At 43.8% G+C, this 22,235-nt stretch overlaps 3 protein-coding genes across 3 annotated transcripts; 2 read left to right on the forward strand and 1 right to left on the reverse strand.

The window, feature by feature from the left end:
* The first annotated feature begins 1,960 nt into the window (after window positions 1-1,960).
* On the forward strand, window positions 1,961-5,498 carry LOC146712072 (GTPase IMAP family member 5-like). Its single transcript, XM_085455204.1, has 2 exons — window positions 1,961-2,060; window positions 3,014-5,498. Exons 1-2 carry the CDS (start codon window positions 2,000-2,002, stop codon window positions 3,877-3,879), a joined length of 927 nt encoding a protein of 308 aa, XP_085311330.1. The 5' UTR covers window positions 1,961-1,999; the 3' UTR covers window positions 3,880-5,498.
* A 2,505-nt stretch (window positions 5,499-8,003) lies between these two features.
* Window positions 8,004-13,622, reverse strand: LOC146712073 (GTPase IMAP family member 4-like). The gene is made up of 2 exons (XM_085455488.1): window positions 13,511-13,622; window positions 8,004-10,644 (listed from the first exon to the last, which is right to left on the reverse strand). Exons 1-2 carry the CDS (start codon window positions 13,575-13,577, stop codon window positions 9,830-9,832), a joined length of 882 nt encoding a protein of 293 aa, XP_085311614.1. The 5' UTR covers window positions 13,578-13,622; the 3' UTR covers window positions 8,004-9,829.
* Window positions 13,623-18,092: 4,470 nt separating this feature from the next.
* Window positions 18,093-21,766, forward strand: LOC146712074 (uncharacterized). The gene is made up of 4 exons (XM_085455489.1): window positions 18,093-18,178; window positions 18,418-18,774; window positions 20,396-20,504; window positions 21,132-21,766. Exons 1-4 carry the CDS (start codon window positions 18,106-18,108, stop codon window positions 21,142-21,144), a joined length of 552 nt encoding a protein of 183 aa, XP_085311615.1. The 5' UTR covers window positions 18,093-18,105; the 3' UTR covers window positions 21,145-21,766.
* The last annotated feature ends 469 nt before the right edge of the window (window positions 21,767-22,235 follow it).

Raw genomic sequence — 22,235 nt, forward strand, 5'->3', positions numbered from 1 at the left:
CGGTGAGGTAGTCGGAGATCCAAGCGACCAGGCAGGGGTCCACCTCCATCCTGTTCAGTTTTTCTTGAAGCATACAGGGCCGGATGGTATTAAAGGCACTGGAAAAGTCAAGAAACAGGATCCTGACCGTGCCTTTTCCCCCATCCAGGTGTGAGTGGGCTCTGTGTAGGAGGTACAGGATGGCATCCTCCACTCCGACACCCGCCTTGTATGCAAACTGTAGTGGGTCCTGGGCATGTTGTACCTGTGGTCGGAGGAGGTTGAGGAAGAGCCGCTCTAGAGTCTTCATAAGATGTGACGTCAGTGCCACCGGTCGGAAGTCATTCAGCTCATTGGGCCGGTTCTTTTATATACCACCCATTAAAAAGATTCAAAATACAGTTTCAAACAGTAGTAACTGAATATATACTTATAGCAATCTACTCTTCATTTTTGATTATATTAACTACAAAAAAAGTTTAGCTAGCCAAACAACAACTTTAGCTGAGTATAAGCTAACATTATACCAGCTAATGTTAGACTCCAGTATGCTAAATACTAAACTTCTAAGAAACAGTTTAATTATTCTCAAATTGTATTAGCAATTATTTGCGTCAGAGTCCAACAACATTAGATCCACTTCAAAGAATTTTTCACCAACGCTTGTAACAGAGGCTAACAGCAGCCAACAGAGTGTAACAGCAGCTAACAGAGGCTAACAGCAGCCAAAAGAGGGTAACAGCAGCTAACAGCAGCCAAAAGAGTGTAACAGCAGCTAACAGAGGCTAACAGCAGCCAAAAGAGGGTAACAGCAGCTAACAGCAGCCAAAAGAGTGTAACAGCAGCTAACAGAGGCTAACAGCAGCCAACAGAGTGTAACAGCAGCTAACAGAGGCTAACAGCAGCCAACAGAGTGTAACAGCAGCTAACAGAGGCTAACAGCAGCCAAAAGAGTGTAACAGCAGCTGTGGCGAAAACAGCAGCTTTTAAGAAGAAAAGTTAACTATATCCTCAAAAACTCACCGCAATAGTGAGCTTGTCTCATGTCCTTTCCTGAGTAAATGAAGGCAGATGCTGCACAACCAGCACCAACAGCAGAGTGACAGCATTCCACAAACAGGGAAAAACTCAGGGTTTGGTCCAAACAGTAGTAGAAACAAGCCAGCTGGCCTTGGCCTTCATGGGGTACAAACCAGATTTATTGTTTCTGATCTATCTTGGCTGTCTAAAACATGTTTGTCCTATAGCCTCCACCCAGCTAGGATTATGCACCTAAACTGGTTGGAGTAAGAAAACGTTTCACTGCAATCTGCAGTCTACTGACATCAGGCTGTGAGATTCTACACACTGTAACTGCTGGTAACTTTTTCATGATTTTACTCTAACTGGAAACTAGGAGCAGACTCAGACATCAAGATACAAGAAAAAACATATTTATTTACAAAGTGAAGCAATGAGGAAGAAGTGAGCGAGCCTGGGAGAGTGACTCTGCCAAAGAGAAAGGAAGGACCATCAAACTCGCCCCAGAACCCGGCATGTTTTTAGGGTTGTCTTATTTTATATGAATGAACAAATAGTTCTTCTACATTCACATTTGTCCAGGTTTAATAAGGTGTTGTCTGTGCTTTCTATAGATGTGTTGCTTTTGACAGCAGGTTGTTTCTGTTTCCAGCTGTAAATCTTTCTTACAGATATGAAAATGCAAACATAACTGTCAAAAAAGACAAAATCATTTTTCATAATGTGAAACTTTTGTTTTGAATTTGCCACTGTTAGGGTTTAAATGAAACTGTGAACAGATGTGTTACTGTGATGTCTTCATGGAGTCATGTAACTGTTATGGGTGAAAAGGCAGACCTGTGGAAATGCACTCTGCATGATGCACTCTTTTTCAGCCTTCTGATTGGTTGCTTTGTGCCACACTTCCTGCCCTAGAACAGCTGAAGTGCTGTATGTGAGGAAATGAGCAGCGGATGGTGAAATAGAGGTGAGATGGAAATTTAAGCAGCCAGATGAAGACATGGGCAGCACTGAGCCTTCAGAGAGCTCGGTGATGATCAATGAAGATCCAGAGAATGAAGGTGAGGTTGTCCTGCAGGGATACTCAGGCTGCTGTTTGGCTCAGTTTAGTGTGAGATTAGCTCCAGTCTGCATTCATATCCGAGTGCAGTCAGTGAGAGTTTAGTTTGAAGAATTACTGCCGAGTAACCAGCTAATAAAATTATTGTAATCACCTTTTATTTCACAGTAAATAATGGACAATCCAAGCATGCTGCATGACAGATGTTCAGTCCTTTGAGTCAAATCCTTTAAACAACTTGAGTCGTGTCTGAAACTTCAGTTTGTTTTTTCATTTTAATCTGTAAATGCTAACTTGTTAGCATAGTAGGGTTTTCCATGAAGGAAAAAAGATTACAGGCCCTATTAGTGATGGTGTTTGTTATGTTAAGTTTCCAAAACCTTTATTAGAAAATAAATCAAATGTATGCAGAGGCCGCATTCACAGTGTTGACCCTTCTTCATGCTGAGTATCAGCGCCTGGGCCCAAATAGCCGGAAGACTCCCCAAAGCTTAATCTGACTGAGAATCTGTGATGAGTCCTTAAAAAGCCCACAAACTGTGCTCATGTTGGAGCTCTGAGGTACAAACAGCTCTCGACCAATCCGGATCTGACCCAGAAGCTGCATGGAGAAGCTTCAACACTGAATCCAGACTGTTTGCACATATTTGATTGATCTGCCGAGAAAAGTCTTTGAAACTAAAATACTTCCGATTGTTTTCACTTCATCGTGAATGAATGAATTTAGATGCATTTTTATTTTTGTGCGTATATCGAATTATTAAGTTTCCATGTGTGCACTATTACATGCATATCGATGTCAGTGCAGCACGTGGCCTATGAAGGTCATTCGAAATGTCTCTTTGAGAAAACTGCTCATGAATTTGTGGTCAGCGGATGCATTTTGGGATAAAGTGATTCCACAGTTAGACACAAGAGTGGGACTTTTCTCACATGCAAACCTTTTTGTAACAGATGAGCAGGAGCTTCCAGAGCTGAGGATCGTCCTGTTCGGGAGGACGACGGTTGGGAAAAGTACGCTAGGAGGCATCATCCTGGGGGACAGTGCTGCATTCACGTTGAGCGATCCTCATGGAGAGCGCACAAAGACCTGCCACGTGGAAAGAAAGACAGACTCTGACAGTCACAGCGTGGTTGTTGTGGACACTCCGGGTCTGTTTAAAATGGGATCAAGTGAAGAGGACGTGGTGAAAGAGATCAAGTGGGCCACTGAAAACGTTGAACCTGGTCCTCATGTGTTCCTGTTGGTGGAAAGGCTCAAAATCATCACATCTGAAGAGTTAAAAGCACTGCAGGTTTTTGAACGCACTTTTGGCAAACGTGCAGTGGCCTACGTTACGGTGGTGTTCACCCACAAAAACGATCCGAGAGGGAACGAAGCTGACATAAAAGAGGGCATGAAAGACAATGAGCACCTCAGGGAACTGATTGAACGGTGCCAGTGGAGATATTTTATTTTTAACATTGCTGACAGGAGCCCTGTTCAAGTCACCGAGCTGCTGGAGAAGATAACTCAGGAGAGACAAGATTACTCGGACTTCTTCTACACGCCTCAGATGCTCCAGGCGGCTGAAAAAGCTGCGAACGAGGAGCGAAGCAAAGACGACCGCAGGAGGAAAGCATCAGAAAACAGACTGGCTATTCTTGAGAAGAGCGGATTGTTGGGAATATTTCTCGGGAGTGTTGTTGGGTATTTTAGCTGTGGTGGTGAGCTGACACCTACATCAGGAGCTCTACTGGGAGCTTTACTGGGTATGATACTGATAATGGGAATGACATTTTCAGGGATCTGTGTATTCGAGAAATACCATAAAAAGTGACTTTTCACTCATCTGCAGGGAATCCTGAGCTGGAAACTTTCTAAAGTTACTTATAGCATCAACACAGTGTGACACACTGACACAGCATCTGTGAGAGAGGGCTGATGCTGCTCTATCTAAAGTCCTGTAAAGACATGGGCGCAGGCCAAAGGGAATATAAAAACCATCCACTGACAAGACACTGCCCCCTGTTGGTAAAACAAGCCACAACATGCTGCATGGCCAAAAGCAGCATCTCACAGAAGAACGCAAACAAGTCGACACATGTTAGTCTGTTAATCTACAGAACCAGTCAGACCTCTGAACAGCGGATCAGGACAAAGCTGCTCAAAGAAACAACCTGCATAGTTATACAAGCACAACATGCAGTGAAATGTGACCTGATGCGCTCCTGTGCAGAAACAGAGAACATTATAGTAAATACATGCAAAGAGGACATTATGTGCAGTAAGCGAGTGAATTATATACATCAAGTAAATTCAATAGAATAAAACAATCTGGAAATTTGCAGTTCGAAATTCGAGAATGTACATTGTGAGAGTGGGGTGTTAACGTGAAGCCAGATCAGGATGTGATAACAATGAGTCCTGTCTCAGTCACTTATGGTTGATGGAGCTTGGGGGGGCAAAGATAGAAGCTCCTCTTGAGCCTCTCTGTTCTAGCCTGCATGGTGCCTGATTACAGAAGCTGGGACAGTTTATTGCTGGATGGGTCCTTCCATATCTGAGCAGCTCTGGTTCAGCATCTTCTGATTTAAATGTCGTGTAGAGGGAAAGCGTTCTGCCGTATGGAGCAGTCTACGAAGAGCTTTTTTATCCTTGACACAGCTGGTCTGTGTGAGGATGCTCTCCACAGCGCCTGTAAAGAAAGTCCTGAGGATCTCTGGAGAGACCCTGAGCTTCTTCAGTTGTCGTAGGTGGTACAGGCGCTGCCTGGCCTTTCTGGACTGCACCTGGATGTGGGCAGACCATGTCAGGTCTGAGCAGATGTGGACACCGAGATACTTGATGGATTAAAACAATGATCGGCACACAAACTGGTCACACGCTGCCTCCTTGTGGTAACAATTTTCATTACATGTCATTACAAACGTGCCTCTGGCCAAGTCTGTCCATTCATCCATTCATTCTCTTCTGCTTATCCAACAATCCTCACCTTAATTATATCTTCCTCTTAAATGTTGTATCCTTGTCTTATTTATACCCCTGCTAGCTTCCATTGTTTTTCTACATATACATAATATTTTTAACTTCTGTTGTTTTGTGTCACTGGGACCTAAATACTTCATCTGCTCCTGTTCTTATACCTCACGTGTTGGAACAGCAAAGCCCAAAGATCCAAGTTACCCAAAGAAGACAGGAAGAACTGACAGCACGATGCATACAAACCAGGACTATGAAGCCAGGTGTAGGAACCATTTTGTGATGTTACCTTATGTGTGAAACTTTTTGTGTTTTTACAGTATGGTGTGTTTATGTGACTGTATTTAAGGTAGACACACGTAGTTAATGTCAGGTGTTGTTGGTCGGACGGAGCAAACGGTTTGTGATTTATGTTACGTGATGTTGGATACTGTTGAACAACAAATACAGGAATGTATTAAAGATGTTATACAGACAGGATGAGTAGAGTTTCACTGATAACAGTGGCACCGCGTCACCCCAACCATCGAACACCTCCGTGGATTCAAGCGTCGGCTGAGCCTCTACACCAGGAATATGAACAGACAGAAACTGGGACAGCAAAACTAATGAACTCACAACACAAAACACTATAAAAAGTAATAAAATCAAAGACGGGAAAAACAAACAGCACAATAACGACTAACAAATAGAACTAGAAAGACCAAAAACTCAAAGTGCAGGCTCCAAAACCCAGGAGGAGCTGCCTGGATGTGTGCAGAAAGATTCGACCTCAGAACCAAAAGCACAAATCAAAGTACAGGTACGTGCACTCAGAGTGAGCTCAGCGTGTGCAGGGTATCGCTTTCTGTTGTCTGGATTCACTTATCCTAACCGGAGATCAGGACAACCAGTTATCAGATGGTAAAGTTTCACACGAGAGACCAATGACGCTGATGACTGTGCCGTCAGCAGAGCAGCTGATTGTTCACAGAAAGAATAAACAAAACATTAGAAAAACATGATGTCGTCACACAGTTTGGTCATAAAGACTGGAGAAGAGCGGCTGTGTTAATAAAGTTTAGCCTGTTTGAAACCTGGGAGGAGAGCCGAGGAGGAGATTATGGCGAAATCGTGCTTCGTAGCTACGGAGCACTCTGACATCACATGGCCTGCAGAAGCAAACACATGCAATGACGTGTGCATTTACAGTGACGCAGCAGCACTAACAGCGCCAAACAGACGGACGACCTGAACTCAAAGACAAAAGATGACAAACTGACCCAGGAACCATTATATGCATTTCACTCAGCACCAGTCCAGACCAGCTTCACCAGTAACAGCAACGTGTGCAAATAAAAGACAACAGCAGGTGAAAGTCTTTCACACACACAGGTTACAAAGAAGCCTTCGTTTCTTTCAAATATATGCAAACAATTGCAGAAATCATCATATGAACAACTATGTGATTAAATTCTCTGATGATAAAGCAGTTTTTTAACGTAAGATTCAGATGTTGCTACAAATCAGCAACATCTGAATCTGTTGTCTGGTGTCCCTCGCCTGAAGCTCTCTGTGAGAGCTGCTGTTACACTCGTTCCTGCACGCCTTCCTCTAAGTCTGCACAAACACCTTTTCTATTATTTTGAGTGCTCAGTATGCAGACCCAGGACACTCTGGACAGATTACATCTCCCAGCCAGCCTGCGAACGCTGTAGTGTTGCCCTGGATAAGCCTGAGGAGCTGGCTGGGGAGCGGGGGAAAATGGATGGGTGGAGTTTTCTAACCGTATATATATATATATATATCCTTTTATAGTTTAAGTAATGTAAAGCCAGTCTGGTGGCCTTATTGATGTAAAAATCAAAACTGAGATCACTGTCAAAATGATACCGAAGTTCCGACTCGCTCCCTGAGTTTCAGAGAAAAGGATGACAACTATGAACAAATCTGTTTCTGACATTTTGGAACAACAAAAATGTTCCCATGTTGTCTCTGCTCAGCTCTGAAAACAGACGCCAAGTAGTTCATCTCATCGATGCAGCTCAGCAGCATGACGTGCAGTACTCCCACGCAACATCGCGGTTCGCCTTTGGAGGTCACCACAGATTTATCAGTAAATTTATATTGTGTGAAATGTATTATTATGCTGCCTATGGCTATTTGAATGTTGTTAGAATTTAATCATTTTTGTGGTGCAATAAGCATCTTCTAGTCTAAAACATTAATAACAATATAAATACCATGTTATAGCTGAACAGCACAGCACTGATCCAGTCTATGCACCAAGGTATTCTCATTTATTCACACATTTAAGAGGCTTCACAGATGCCATATTACTCAGGTGATGACTCTTCACTGAATATCTAAGATTTGTCTCTAAAGTGTGTTTAAGAGTGTACGAAGGGTTTGTAACAGTGCAGAGAGGATTTTATGGCTTATAATGCATGAAAATACTAAAATAAACAATCATTTTGATCATCACGTCAACAGTTTCGAACGCAGCAGTGAGATCAACAAGAACTGAAACTGAAACTGTCGGTGAGTCACTGCTGATCCTCAGAGCTCTCTCTGTGCTGTGATTGGTTCTTATCGTAAAGTCTACAAGTTAAAAAATATTCATTCAGTTGTTTATAAACATTTTTTCAAATATGTTGATGAGGGATGAAAGAAAAAAGGTCCATAATTATCAATTATCAGTGGGGTTCTTTGACTGAGTGGTAGCAGCAGCACATTCAAGAGAAACATGGAAAGTTCTAGACTGTAGAGAGCCCCTATCCCCCCCACCCACACCTCCAAACCAGATCCTAGAACCAGGTTGAGGTGCTTCCATAGCAGCACTCTGAGCTGTGAACGATACAGGTCAGCCCGTCCAATCTCCCAGAGGAGGACATCTGAGAGCGTTCTCCTGTGGAGAGCTCCTGGAGCTCAGAGACTATCAGGACACAAAGAGAAGAAGACGTCTGTCTTTCAGCAGGTTATCAAGAACCTACTTCTGTTTTATTACATGCACGAGGTTATACAAAGGCAACAAGTGAAACAAGTCCGACATGTACAGGAGAATGACCTTTGACCTCTGATCTCGGTCCATCTATGAGACGGACATGTTCCTCTGCTAACACAGGGAGACGTCTGCAGACACGTCCCACTGTCTGTCTGCATGTTCACATGTTTGCTGCTCAAAGGCACAAGGTCAGGACTTCCTGCACAACAAGTTCAGGCACAAAATCCAAAGCAGAGCTGGTACTTAATACAACACACAATAACAATAACAGTCAGACATCATTTAGACTGTTTACCAAACTCCTCAGCACGAGCCTGTGGGTTCACATCAGGACAGATGTGACTGTGTTATATGTGCTCATGCTCTGGACTACAGAACATGCTGTAACATATACTGATACAAGAGTACAAATACTGGATTACATGTGTATGTGAGTAGAAATGCTGTCTTACATGCATTAGAATACAGGTAATGGATTATGTTTATATATATGTTTACAACACCAAACTTTTTTACAGCATGTGAAAGTTGAAGCACCTTTCTCCAGCCACCTAATCGATCTCATCCAGAGATGAAAACTCTTCAGCGTGTTCTGGGTCTGCTCACCTCACCCAGGGGGCGTCCAGTCTTCCTGTATTCTGTATGTAGCTTTGATTAACGAACAAGCTCTGTTTTCCAGTTCCCAGTCTTAGATCCCAGGGAGGTTGAGGTGTGCGATCTCCCTGTGGTTGCAGCACCCCAGCCTGCCAGCCCAGAGACACCCCCTCAGATCTCCATGGGCGAAGGCGTATCAACCAAGAGTCCTATAACATCCAGAGCCATTAGGAGCTGAGCCTTGGTCACCTCAGTGGAGATGTTTGACTATCTCAGTGACCAGCGAGGGGCGAGTTATCCCCCTTATCCCCAGACTGGGGATACTACGGAGGTCCTCAAAGCATTCCTTCACCTGCCCGACTTTACCCTCAGTTGAGGTTAACACCATCCTATCCTGCTATACACTGTGCGAGCAGAGCACTGCTTTCCCCTTTTTAGTTGGCTGACGGTTTGCTATAAATGCTTCAAGACACGCAAAGAAAGTCGAAAGTCTTGTTCTGTGGCCCAACTGAAATCTTCCAGCATCCAGTTTTTGGTTCAGCCACTGACCGAGCCTTGTTCTGCTTGTTCTGCCAGTATGTGCAGCTGCCTCCAAGTCCCCAAGCCCAACAGGATCCTTCAGCTTGATGGCTCCCTTCACCTTCGGTGCACACCATCTGGTTTGGGGATTAACACTACAATAGGCACCAACCATCCGCTCGGACTCCCAGCCTCCCTCAGTATGCCGTCAAAGTTCTGCCAGAGTTGGGATCAGGAAACAGTCCTGTAAAAGGGCTTTGATTCACGTCCACCTCTTTTTATCCTATTTTAACTGCTTCAGACTCCCAAAAGGAAAGACTGTGAAAGCCAAAATTTGAGAAATATTATTTGAAGCATCTTGTTGCTTATTTATTGACGTGTGTCTCAAGCAAACCCAGGCTGAACCCTGAACCCTCTCCCTGCACGTACACTGAAGCAACAGCAGTAACTAGAAAATATTTAGTTGTTTATGCTGCAAATCGCTGGTTCTGTCTTATGAACTGTTCCTGGAATAGAACATTTAACTGCGTTTGACTCGTTTTGAAAAGCTCAACCAGTCAGCAGCCGACTGAACAAATAACTTTTAGAATAAAGAACTTTACTCAAAAATAAAGTAAAATACCTAAACATACATCTTTATGGTTTCTAGACTAGATTTGGTCTGATCAGCGTAAGCAACAAAATCACTGACGCTGTCTGAAATCTATCTGCATCATGCCTGAAGTTTAATTTTAGCAAGTACGCCTAAAAACGCTATTCCCACGAACAGCATCATACCAACTACAGCTCCAACCCCAGCTCCTGTTGTAGGCGTCAGCTCGCCACCACAAATAAAATACCCTGCTGCACAGCCGACAGCCATTCCAATCAAACCACACCGGTCATAAAAAGAGCGCCACTCTTCTTCTGGCTTTGGTTTTGTTTCCTTTCGTGTTTTCAGAGCTTCCTCAGCCTCCTGGAGCATCTTAGACGTGTAGAAAGGTTGACATTTTTCTCCCGTCATCTTGTTTATAATCCCCAGCAGCTCGTCGAGTTGAGACCCTTGTTGTTCGTCTCTAATGTTAAAAACAAAGCATCTTTGCTGGAACTGATCGGTTAATCTTCTGAGGGATTTCAGTGTTTCCTGCATGAAAGCGGCGTCGATTTCCTTCCTTTTAGTGGTGAACACCACTATAGTGTAGTCCACTGCCTGTTTACCAAACGTGTCCTGAAAAGTCTTCAGTGCGTCTAATTTCTCTTGTGAGATCTCTTTAAACCTCTCCACGAACAGGAACACATGAGGACCAGGTTCAGCATGTTTGATGGACCGCTTGATCTCTTCCACCACTTCCTCTCCATCATCAGCTACTTTAAACAGACCTGGAGTGTCAACAACAACCACGTCTCGACCCGTGATGGTCTTTCTTTCCTTACGGCACTTCTTTGAGTCCTTATCAGAAGTGAATATTTCTCTGTTGCCCAGGATGATGCCTCCTAGAGTACTTTTACCCTGTCCACTCTGTCCATACAGGACGATCCTCAGCTCACCTGTTGGAAGAACGTCAGTGAGAATTATGATCACTCACTTCAAATACAGTTATTACTTCAAATTCATCGATCTATCAGTCTCAACCCTGATGTGGGTCACTTCTCATCTTTTGAACCCAAAATGTTTAATCGAAAAGCTGTTAAACCCTTTAAAGCAGATATGCTGCATTTGGTCAGACGTGGATATTGTTTGACATTAAAAATGTTGCTTTTAAGTAATTTTTCTAAAAACTAAACACGTAAAAAAAACTGTTAAAAGTCATTCAGCCTCCGGTTTTGGTTCTGCGCTTGAGCCCAATCCCTATTCTCGGGCCATTGAGCCATGCCAATAAATCCTCATCTGAACTTAATCCCTCCACTAGAGGGCAGTACAACCACCTGCTCTAATTAAATGGGTTGCAAACTGCCAGTAAAACAGAAGAAGATGAAAGAGAAATGAAATAATAGTCATGCTGTGAGAGAGCGCAGCACGTAATGGCAATAGATAAATATTTGAAAAGAAAAAGTCAGTCTGAGAAAACTCTGATCCAGATGATCCAGAGTTTTTTTGGTGGTGTGATTTCTCTGAAGTGAAATATAGATTGGTAAACACCGGTCTTAGGATTGTTGCCATTCCTCCTCCTCATCCTGTGATTGGAAGAGTCTGATAGTTGACTCAGGGGTGTCAAAAGTGCAGGAGGGACTGATGAAGAGGCCAAGCTGCTAGCAAGTCGGCTACAAGATAAACTAACATAGTGAATCCCTAAAACAGAGCGAATCAACAGAGACTGTGCTTTGGAAAAAAGTATGTGATGATTACACTATGAAATAAGAAGTTATCAGTACGTTTTTCATTGAAATGGCTACAAAAACACCACTGTGTGCTGTAACAGGAAGTGACCCACTACCACAGAAAGAGCCAACACCATTTAGAAGAGAGAGGCCTGATGCAATAATCCATATTTCACTGTTTTATCACTTGGTGCAGGACGTTATATTTTTCTTTCTTTGTGATTTTTTTGGTATTTTTTAATGTTTTTGCAGTTTTTTGGTTTCGTTTTTTTTAGGTGTGCGAGCTGACACAGTCCTGCAGAGCTGCGGTCCTGCTGCTTTTTAATGCATCTCTATAACACAGCTGAATCAAATGGTTGGATTACCTCTTGTTTGGCAAAGACCTGGCAACAAGCTATTCATTTGATTCAGGTGTGTCAGAACAAGAATGTGTCTAAAAGCTGCAGGACGGTACCTCTGCAGGACTCGAGTTGGACACCCCTGCCCTGAGGGGACGGGGTTTGGGGGTAACAGGAGGAGAGAAGCTGCAGAGAGGCGACTGCAACTCTGCTTCCTGGTCCCAACTCTGGAGATTCATGGTTTTGGGCAGCTTAATACATTTCAACAGATTTCTAGAAATGAGAGCTGCTACAAATCACAGGGCTGAACACACAATACACGGTTCAGTTTACTTCTCTTAACTGGCTGGTTTATTTGTAACTGAGAATAGAAACTCCAGAGTCGATTCCACAAAATTCTACCTTCTTAACTTCTTGTCTACATCTGCTTGTAAAGGTTGGTGCAGCTCTGTTTAAAGGATGAACTCTTTTTATCACTCTTATCAGTCACAAATTTTGTTGCTATATATAGTTTGACATTTTGAATTTAGGGCACTGAAGCATCGTTTTGACATCACAGAAATATAAATTAACTGACAGATTTTGTACCTCAGCAAGATACTGAGAAGCTGATTTCGTTTCTTGTAGAAATAATTCTGCAGTGCTGTTTGTATTGGTCCCAAACACTATCAGAGTTATGGTTAGTTAAGCATGCTGACAGAGTTTGAAGAGAGCCGGTCGAGTCCTCATATGGATCGATGTGAACTTGTGTTAAATGTAATGTTATCATCAGAATACATGTTGAATTTAAAGGAATTGTTCATGAATCATTAAATGGCTTCTGTCCAAATATATATGAGATCATTAATGGTAACACACAGATCTGAAACTAAACAGGCTGATGAGGCATTCAGTCACCGTGCTGTCCATGCAGCCATATCGGCCTCAAGGCTGAACAAAACAAATTCACCCTGATAACGACGGTGTTTAGTCTGTTCCTCCCCGACGCAAGGCCACCTGGGTCGGCTGGAGGACTGTTTACTTAGCCTGGCAGGGCGAAGGACACGGTCTCAGCTAAACTCAGGACACACACACTGATACACACTCATCCTCCCGTTCCAAACGCCTTCGATGCTTGTCTCCTCCCGGGCAGATGGCGGTCGACTGGACCAGCGCAGACATGCTGCAGGACCGGACGCGCCGTCTACACCGGCTCTCACCTTTACCCGCCCCTGTTGCTGTCTTGTGTCTCTGGGGTGCATCGACAGTCATGTGCTTTTTGAGCTGGGGTGTTTTTTCTGTTCTCCCACTAGGAGCTCAGTCTGAGTGGAGTGTTTTTCTCCTCCTCTCACCTCATGTTATGTATTTTCGTTGTTTTTTCCTGTCAGCCTACCTCTCTGACGTCTCCCAGTCTGATGTTTGTGTAAAGTTTGTTCAGAGGGTTCCTTTGTAAGTGTGCATGCACCATTAGCGTGCTGCCTGCTGTAACCCATAATTTCCTTCAGGATTAATAAAGCGATTCTGATTCTAAATAAACTTCCCTCGTCTACAGCAGCTCACTCAGTCACTGCATTCGTCTCCAGTGAAAACGTCTCTAAATGCTGCTCGGTACTAATCAGGCTTCAAACCGAACATAAAGGAACAATCTAACATCTCTGAACCAAACATCTGTCCAGATGAGCTGCTGCTGGTTTGTTTCAGGAATTAATTACTATCCCAAATATCAAACTAAACTCCACCCAGTGATCCTCCACCCTGAGTAGGATAACTTCACTTACCCATGTTTTCTGGATTTTCATCATAAATAGGAATCCTGGAGCACGTCGATAGCTTAGTATAGCTCATGTTGGCGTTTCTGTCTCACCTCTACATCACAATCAGTTATTTGCTTCCTCCTCACAACACTTCACCAGTCTGAGGGGTGAAAAAAAGTGCGTCAAGTAAAGTGTATTTCCACACATCTGGTTCCTCACCCCTAACCTCACAGTTACATCCCTGCATGAAGACATCGTAGTAACACACCATGTGTTAATAGTTTCATCAGCTAAAGTGTCCTGTGAGTGCAGAAAGTCGGCTAAACACAGTTTTTACATTCTGGAACATGTTTTGCTCTCTTTCTAAGCCACAGTGTCCAACTCCAGGCCTCGAGGGCCGGCGTCCTGCAGGCTTTAGATGTGTCCTGCTCCAACGCAGCTGATTCACATGGCTAAATGACCTCCTCAGCATATCTTGAAGTTCTCCAGAAGCCTGGTAATGAACTGATCATGTGATTCAGGTGTGTTGGCCTGGGGTGAGATCTAAACCCTGCAGGACACCGGCCCTCGAGGCCTGGAGTTTGACACCCGTGTTCTAAGCTCTTCGGGCTGTATCATCACAGAATTTGATCACATAAATTCTCTGACCTGAACAACTGCAGTAAAGATGACACCACGTGTAACACGTGCTTTCTACCATGGCGTCCCCTCTCCACTTTGCATTTTGTTGTTGTTTCTGTGTGGCCTGCAAGATGTGAAGTCTCTGCTGGTGTACGATTGGCAAACAGTTCTGGAGCTTCATCTGTCTGCTGTCAAACTAGTACAGTTCCACCATGAGGGGCCAGATTGTTCCATCCCATTCTTGGATTGTCACAGCCCTGGGTCGGTGACTCAATGTTTTCTGTATTATTATTTTAATTTGTTATCTCTAGTGTGTAAAATAAGTTTAGTTCAGTGCCTCTGAGTTTTGTCTATGGATTTCCTGTTTTACTTTGAAGGTCTGTGCCTTGTGTTTCCTGACCTGCTCCTCGTTCCCCTGTGTTCCTGTCTGTATTTATACTGTGTGTCCTTCAGTGGTCGTTGTCATGTCGTACCACCATTTCTGCCGGTGTGCTCCGTTCCTTTGTTATTTCAGTTTTGTATTTTGGCCAGCAATAAAGCTGAGGGTTTTTTAGGTTCACTTTTGCCTCCAAGAGTCCTGCACTTGGGTCCTTTTCCTGCCTGCCTGCACACAGACTATGACAGGGATACTGGTTTTCATCTACCAACCTCCAGGATCACCTCCCTGGATGAAGTGTGACAGACAGCAGCTCTGACTGTGAAGTCATAGCTATCCTGGCCCAAAAGAAATCCTTGCTAGTTGGATCCGGTGAACTCCTGGCTGGATACCTGTCTTTGACTGGTATCCAGCGATTCTACCTCCACGCTCCTACCCACTACACCTGCGCTGGTGAGGAGCACATCTCCAGAACTTGTGGCATCGGGTGTGCATTCCCCTCACCTCTGCTGTTTTGGATGTATTTGCCCTCTGGATGGGTCTGGTGAATGCCAGATCAATCATATCAATCATTACTGAATCCTGGATGTCTCCTGGTGAGTCCAGAACCTTCTGAGAACTGTGACCATGTGACTCTTTGTTTTTAAAATCCCCATGGGATTAGCGACTGTGTTCAAGTGACTTCTTGAGTGATCTCTAGGGGGAAATTGTGCTAAGATGTGACAAAGTTTTAATTGTCGGGAACTTTAATATCCACATTTGTTGTCCTAAGAAGCCTCTGGTGAAGGACTCTTTAGATTTAGTGGACTCTTTTAATCTATTTCAATCAGTAGATAGTTCTTCTGAGGAACATGTGCACACTTTGGATCTTGTTGTATCCGTCATCAACTTGGAAATTGGTGATGCAGTGTTTTCTGACCTGTTTTAACTGACTTTGTTACTAAACTGTGCGTTCCTGCAAGGCGCTGCCGTGCGATGGATGGATGGGTGGGTTGTCCATTTCTTGATGAAAACATGTAAACTGTTCTGTTTTGTCAAACTTCTCTATGATGCCTTCTTTATCTAAACTACCCAACTAAAGTCCTTCCTGGATGAACATGCAATTCTGGAAATGTTCCAGTCTGGGTTTAATGTTCGATTGTGGAGCAGCAGCGGCTCTACTCTGAGCCCCTCCCGGATGGCCGAACTTCTCACCCTATCTCTAAGGGAGAGGCCAGCCACCCTTCGGAGGAAGCTCATTTCTGCCGCTTGTATCCGAGATCTCGTTCTTTCGGTCACTACCCACAGCTCGTGGCCATAGGTGAGGGTAGGTCGACCGGTAAATTGAGAGCTTCGCTTTTATACTCAGCTCTCTCTTCACTACAACAGACCGGTAATCACTGCAGCCGCTGCACCAATCCGTCTGTCGATCTCCTGCTCCCTTCTCCCATCATTCGTGAACAAGACCCCGAGATACTTGAACTCTGTCACTTGGGGCAGGAACTCATCCCTGACCCGGAGTGGGCACTCCACCCTTTTCCGGCTGAAAACCATGGCCTCAGATTTGGAGGTGCTGATCTTTATTCCCACTGCTTCATACTCTGCTGCGAACCGTTCCAAGGCGCGCTGGAGGCCTTCACCTGATGAAGCCAACAGGACCACATCATCCGCAGAAAGCAGAGATGAGATCCTGAGACCACCCAGGTGAAAGCCCTCCGCCACTTGGCTACGCCTACAAATTCTGTCCATAAAAATTACAAACAGAATCGGTGACAAAGGGCAGCATGGGGGATCCCATCACCCACTAGGAAGGAGGAGTGTGAGTTCCCTGTAGTTGGAACACACCCTGTCTGGTCCAGGAGTTCTGCCCCTGATCTCTACACAACATTGTCGATTCAGTTCAGTTAAATTCAAATCAAGTTTAATGAACTGAAGTGAATTTAATCAAATTACAATTGAAAGAACCGTGTAGCTGCTGTTTCTGTTTCCACTGCTAGTTTTGCAACCATGAGGTTTTAGTGTGACAATCCAATGTTCACACAGTAGCTTCTCTAATATGGTAAAATGATAAAACAACAACCTCAAAATACTCAAGCATAGAATCAATTCATCCATGAACCAAGAAATATCTGATTAGAAACCAAGTTTCTAAGACATTTAGGGTCACGTGCAATGACCTCAGTTCTGTCTGAATTCAGAACTAGGAAATTACAGGTCATCCAGGTCTTTATATCTTTAAGACTTTCACACACCTTAAGTAATTGATATGCGCTATCTTCATGGACAGATAGAGCTGGGTGTCATCTGCATAGCAGTGAAAATGTATGCTATGTCTTCTAATGATACTGCCTAAGGCAGGGGTGGTAACCCCAAGGCCTCTAGGGCAGGTTTTAGATCTCACCCTGGGTCAACACACATGAATCAAATGATTAGTTCATTACCAGGCCTCTGCAGAACTGAGGAGGTAATTTGGATTTGGATTCGCAACTTTTCTTTTCTTTTCTAGGCTGAATGAACAAAATCTAAATTAGTGAGATGCCATTTCTGTCCACCTTACAAGTTATCTGTTTTAAAACATGTGTTTGAAAAAGGCCTGTGTGGGAGAGGTTTACACAAATGTCCCTTTATGAAAACTAACCACAGAGTTCAGCTTCATCAAATATGCAGAAGTACCAAAAGAGAACTAAACAAACTCTGCTGGGTTGTGGTGACAACTGATGTAAATTCAAACAATGTTCCATTTTCACACAAAGTTCTTTCTGTTGACTTTAATTTATCAATAAAATCTGTTTTCTGTTGCTTTTATAGAGCAGCAGGTAATAGGAAGAGTTTGATGCTCTATAAAAAAGCTCTCCATAAAACTAGATAAAACTAATCCCAGGTTTCTCTTCAGCTCTGTAGCCAGGCCGACAAAGAGCCAGAGCTCTGTGGAGTTAAGCATGACTTCATGAACTTCTTCACAAATAAAATCTGAACCACTCGAGGACATTCCCCAAAGCCTCCACTGGCTTTCCTTCTTCCTATACTGGTTTTAAGGTGGTTTTAAGGCAGCGACCATTCCTGTGCTCACACTGGTACAGTAGAACCAGGAGTCCATCACAAATGGTTCAAATGACAGTAAATGTTTTGGCCAGCAGGGGGCGATGTGTGCACATCTCCAGAACAAACACCTTTTTTATTTGGAAGCAGTTGAAAGCTTCAAGGCTTCATCTGGACATCGCTGTTCCCCATCTCAGCGCTTTCTTTCTTTGGGATCCAACACGTGTTGATCACAATGATTGATAATCTGGTATAACAAGTAGTCTTGTTCAGAACGCTGCATTGTCTGTGTCGCTAAAAGTGGCCAGCAGGTGCCGCTGTGGAGCTCGCTGTGTCAGAGTGGAAACCACATCTGTATGATACAGAGGCCAACTCAAAGTCAGCTTTTATCAGGCTTTTTTAGCATAAATATATTTGCAGTCATTCTTTTCTGATGTTATACTTATATATATATAAAAGTGTGTTTTTGAATCGCCTTCATCAGCCGTGAGAAGACAGAGGTGTGTGGTCTAAACCACAACTTCTCTACAGCTGAGTGCTGTCTGAGGGAGGAACAGAAGCTGTGGGTCTCCACAGAGGAGCTGTGAGAGATGAAGCAACGGTGATGAAAAGGTGTGAGAACATTAAGCTCTTACTGAGAAGCCTGCTTTTCACCTCTGTCTGCACCTCATGTTGGCGTGAGTAGAAACACAGCTTATTGATTTAATATCGTATTTATCTCATTACACTGAAAACTCCAAAGCTAAGTTGTTTCTGAAATTTCTTTCTCATCGATTTCTTTGGTCGTGAGTGATGACTTAATGTCTGTAAGTCTGGGTGTGATGTTTTTCATGTGGTGAAATGATCTGTGTAAAAGAGAACCTGACCATGGCGCCTTTATTTATGATAATAACTCACAGGTTTGTGTCTCTTGCAGCTGTTTCATCTGGCATGTTTGTTGTGACCCAGAGTCCAGATGTTTCTGTCATGGAGGGAGAGACAGTAAACATCACCTGCTGCTGGGCAGGAACGTTTGAAAGATTCAGAGTGAACTGGCTGAAAAATCAAACAGTCATTAAGAGAGAGGCCAAATTAAATCAATCTCATGGGTCTCTGAAAAAGGAGGCAAAGACCTGCTCACCTTTGAACATTTCAAACATCAGAACAGAGGATTCAGGAACGTACATCTGTAAAGTGACTGTGGAGATTCCATCTTTAACTGAGGCTACAGGAAATGGGACCATCATCACAGTCGGAGAGAAGACGATGAACAACAACAACCACACAGACTCCAGTAAGTGAACAGGTGACCAGCGCGCCTCCAAAATATGTGAATGTCGTCTTTTACAGGTTAAACGCTGTCACACATTTGTTGTAGTGAAACTACGGTGATGATAAAGAACGAAGGAAGAGCTGACACACTGTAACGTGGGTTAGACTCAGTGGTTGAGAGGAGGCGACGCACTCACGACCACACTGGTACTGGAAACTCCACAGTGCTCATCCTTTAATGAACACACTCTTCACCAACGTTACAAAGCTCGGCTGCTGTCTTATCATACATGAGTCGAGCCATAACATTACTCTGAGTTAGGGAGGTAAAGACATGAGGTCCGTCTCAGTGTGAGCATGGACACTGCCTTCTGTGGAGCGTCTCCCACACTCCACAGAGGGCAGTGGTGCACACTTGTGACATCACATTAACTTCAGTTGCGACTGTGCCTTGGGGGTGGGCAGACATCTGTCATCTCTGGCGCCGGTGCCCACATCTCAATTTTAAATACATGTCGACATCGAGGGTTGTGAACGGGCCGTGCTGACTCCAGCTGTTATCTGGCAGAGGTTTGCTGGCTACATGGCTCGGTAGGGCACCTTCTGGGGCGTGGAGGGACCTCGGACCTCAGGTCTCTGGGCCCGAGGGCTCAGGTCACTCTAGCATAACTGGCTGCCAGCAGAGACCGCAGGCTCATCGATGCAGCTTCTGCATCATGGTTGCTCGGTGACTCCCATCCAGAGCTCTCCTCAGCTCCTTTCTAGGTGGTTCTTCTTGGGCTGTCGTTCTCTGGGGGCCAGGTCTCCTCCGTGCCTGCTTCATGACCTGGGGGGCGGGGACTATTAGACACCTACATGGAGGAATCTTACGAACATAAGCGCGCTCACACACACAGGTCACAGACACTCTGTCTTGGTTGGCTGAGCCTCTAAACCAGGGGTGTCAAACTCAAATACACAGTGGGCCAAAATTCAAAACTGGAACAAAGTCGCGGGCTAACATTTATATGAAAAAAAATCTTCCTCCAGATATAAGAATGAATCTTTTCTTATGGACTCAAACAGGTTTTGCTGAAAAACTGAATATGGAACAAGCAAAGCTTAATACTAAACAATATATACATTAGCTGTATAATACCAGTAGGCCAGCTCTGATAGTAATTTGGTATGGCTTCGCGGGCCAAATGTAATTAGGCTGCGGGCCAAATTTGGCCTGCGGGCCAGAGATTGACACCTGTGCTCTATCAGTCCTGCGTGCTGCTCAGTAACATTCAGTATTTATTATTTACTGTTACGTCAGTTGGTCTGTGTTGGTCGTCGCTGTGCTGTTTTCTTTTTTGCTTGCTGTCTTTCTGTGCAGGTGATCAAACAAACTGCTGGTAACGCCCAACCTCTCTTTCGTTCCTGTGCCCGGTGCTGTCCATTCTCATTGTAATAACTCAACTAGAAAAAACCTAAATAAAAATAAATCACAATAATAACAATAAAGATCGAATAAAGAATGACAGTCAAGAAGTCCAGTATAGCAAATGATCCACTTAGGAACTGGAATCTTTTAGGCGTTTTCTTGGCCTTCAGACAATAATTCTGGTTGCTGCAGGGCAACGAATGAAGAGCTGAACTTTGTTTTGTGTGAATTTCAGCTCCTTCATCATCGCCTGTCATCTTCGTCCTGAGGAGTCTGCCCTTCATTCTCCTTGTTCTGATCTTCTGCTGCTTTAGAAACAAGTGGACCACGTCACAGCGTCACAGGTCACTACAACACATCTGAACCAGACTCTGTTACACTTCATGTGTTTTGTGCTTCTTGTAGTTTGTCGGTGTGAGTTGGTGTTTGTTGGCGCGTCGCTTTGGTCCAGACTGAAGTACCAACGATGGGATTTTATATTCATGCTCCTCAGAGGATAACCCCGTCCCTGAGGTTTGGGGGTTTAGTGACGACTACAACTTTTACTACTGATAACTACGGATTATGTTCCCAATGAGATTGTCTGAAACGTTTCTTCATAGAGAAATGTTTGACTAAATGTCTTGAAGGTACCATCAAACTTTATCATGTTTAAAGCTAATTACTAAAGACAAGACAGATGTTACCAAGGTAACAGGCTAGCTTAAGGTGGCTAACAGTCAAATGTTGCTGTGTGGCTGGCATCATTATGATCCAACATGCAGGACTCGGAAGCAGCACTGAACTCAACAGCGACACTGCTGGACTCACAGGGATCAGTAATACAAAGCAATGGGCAGATATTAGGAACTTATTAATGAGGAAACTACGCAGGACGCACAACAAGGCCGTCTGAGACGGTGTACACACATGCAGGTGTTTATTGTTCTGTGTCTACGTGTTTGTAGCTCATGGTGTGGTTCATGTTTCAGCTGCTGGAAGTGAAAGTCTGCCCAGAGAGGAGACCAAGAAGAAGAAGAAGGAAGAAGTGAGAGAAGAAAAGTGGAAACACTGTAGAAACTTTGCAAACTTTTCAGTGTTTTTGGTTTTGTGTTAAATTTATATTTGATTATTCCATAAACATAACGAACAGCTGTCCCACAAAATGTCAAACTGAAGCTGAAATAGTTCCCAACAACAGCTTATTCACTCACGTAAACACACCCAGAGTGTAATTCAATAATAAATATGAGCTTGTTTGAATGATTGCTCATTAAATCATCTGAACAGAAAGTGTCTGATTTCCAGCTCTAAGCTCATCCTCACTCTGACCCGCCCCCCCACACACAAACCTTCCACCCAGCAAGTACAACAAAGTGTAAGAGCTGATGAAGCGCTGCCTGGTCAGTGTTGAGCTGTTCGTGTGGGTTGACTGTGAGGTTTGTGGTGTTTCTGTTTCTACTACTGAGCAGTTAGCCGGCAGCAGAAGTTTCTTCCTGTGGTTTGTTGAACCATCTCTTTGTTTTTTCTCGATATTTTAGTTTGTGTCCTTTTGTTTAGCTCGTATGTTTGTGTAGCTTTCTCTGCGAGTTCGTCCTTTTTAATAAATATTAATGTCACAAACGACTCAGTTTGGCCTTTTATTTTGCAGTCTTACTATTGTTACCTGCCTCAGGCCCTCGAGGACATAACAGTATTAAAAAAGAAAGAAAAGTAAGAAATCATCTATTAACTGCAGATCACCTCTTCATGGCGGGGTGAAGGAAAACTGAAGGGTGGTTTTAGGTTTTCTTTCATTAAACAAATCCACATAATCCTACCCACAAGCGGTCGTGGCCCCGCCCCTCCCTGAGCCTTATTACGTTGGAGGTTTCTTCCTGTTAAAACAGAGTTCTTCCTTCCCACTGTCACCAAAGCGCTTGCTCACACAGGGTCATCTGATTGTTGTGGTTTCCTCTGTATTACTGTCGGGTCTTTACCTCACAGTATAAAGTGCCCTGGGGAGACTGTTGTGCTTTTGCACTATATAAATAAAAGTGAACTGAATTAGCAGGAACTTGTTTACAAAATATAATTTATGAATACAATATAACTGA

The sequence above is a fragment of the Copadichromis virginalis genome, linkage group LG4 (assembly GCF_057382275.1).
Source record: "Copadichromis virginalis isolate Kocher_CV1m ecotype Utaka linkage group LG4, C_Virginalis_male_GT1.1, whole genome shotgun sequence".
Lineage (NCBI taxonomy): Eukaryota > Metazoa > Chordata > Actinopteri > Cichliformes > Cichlidae > Copadichromis > Copadichromis virginalis.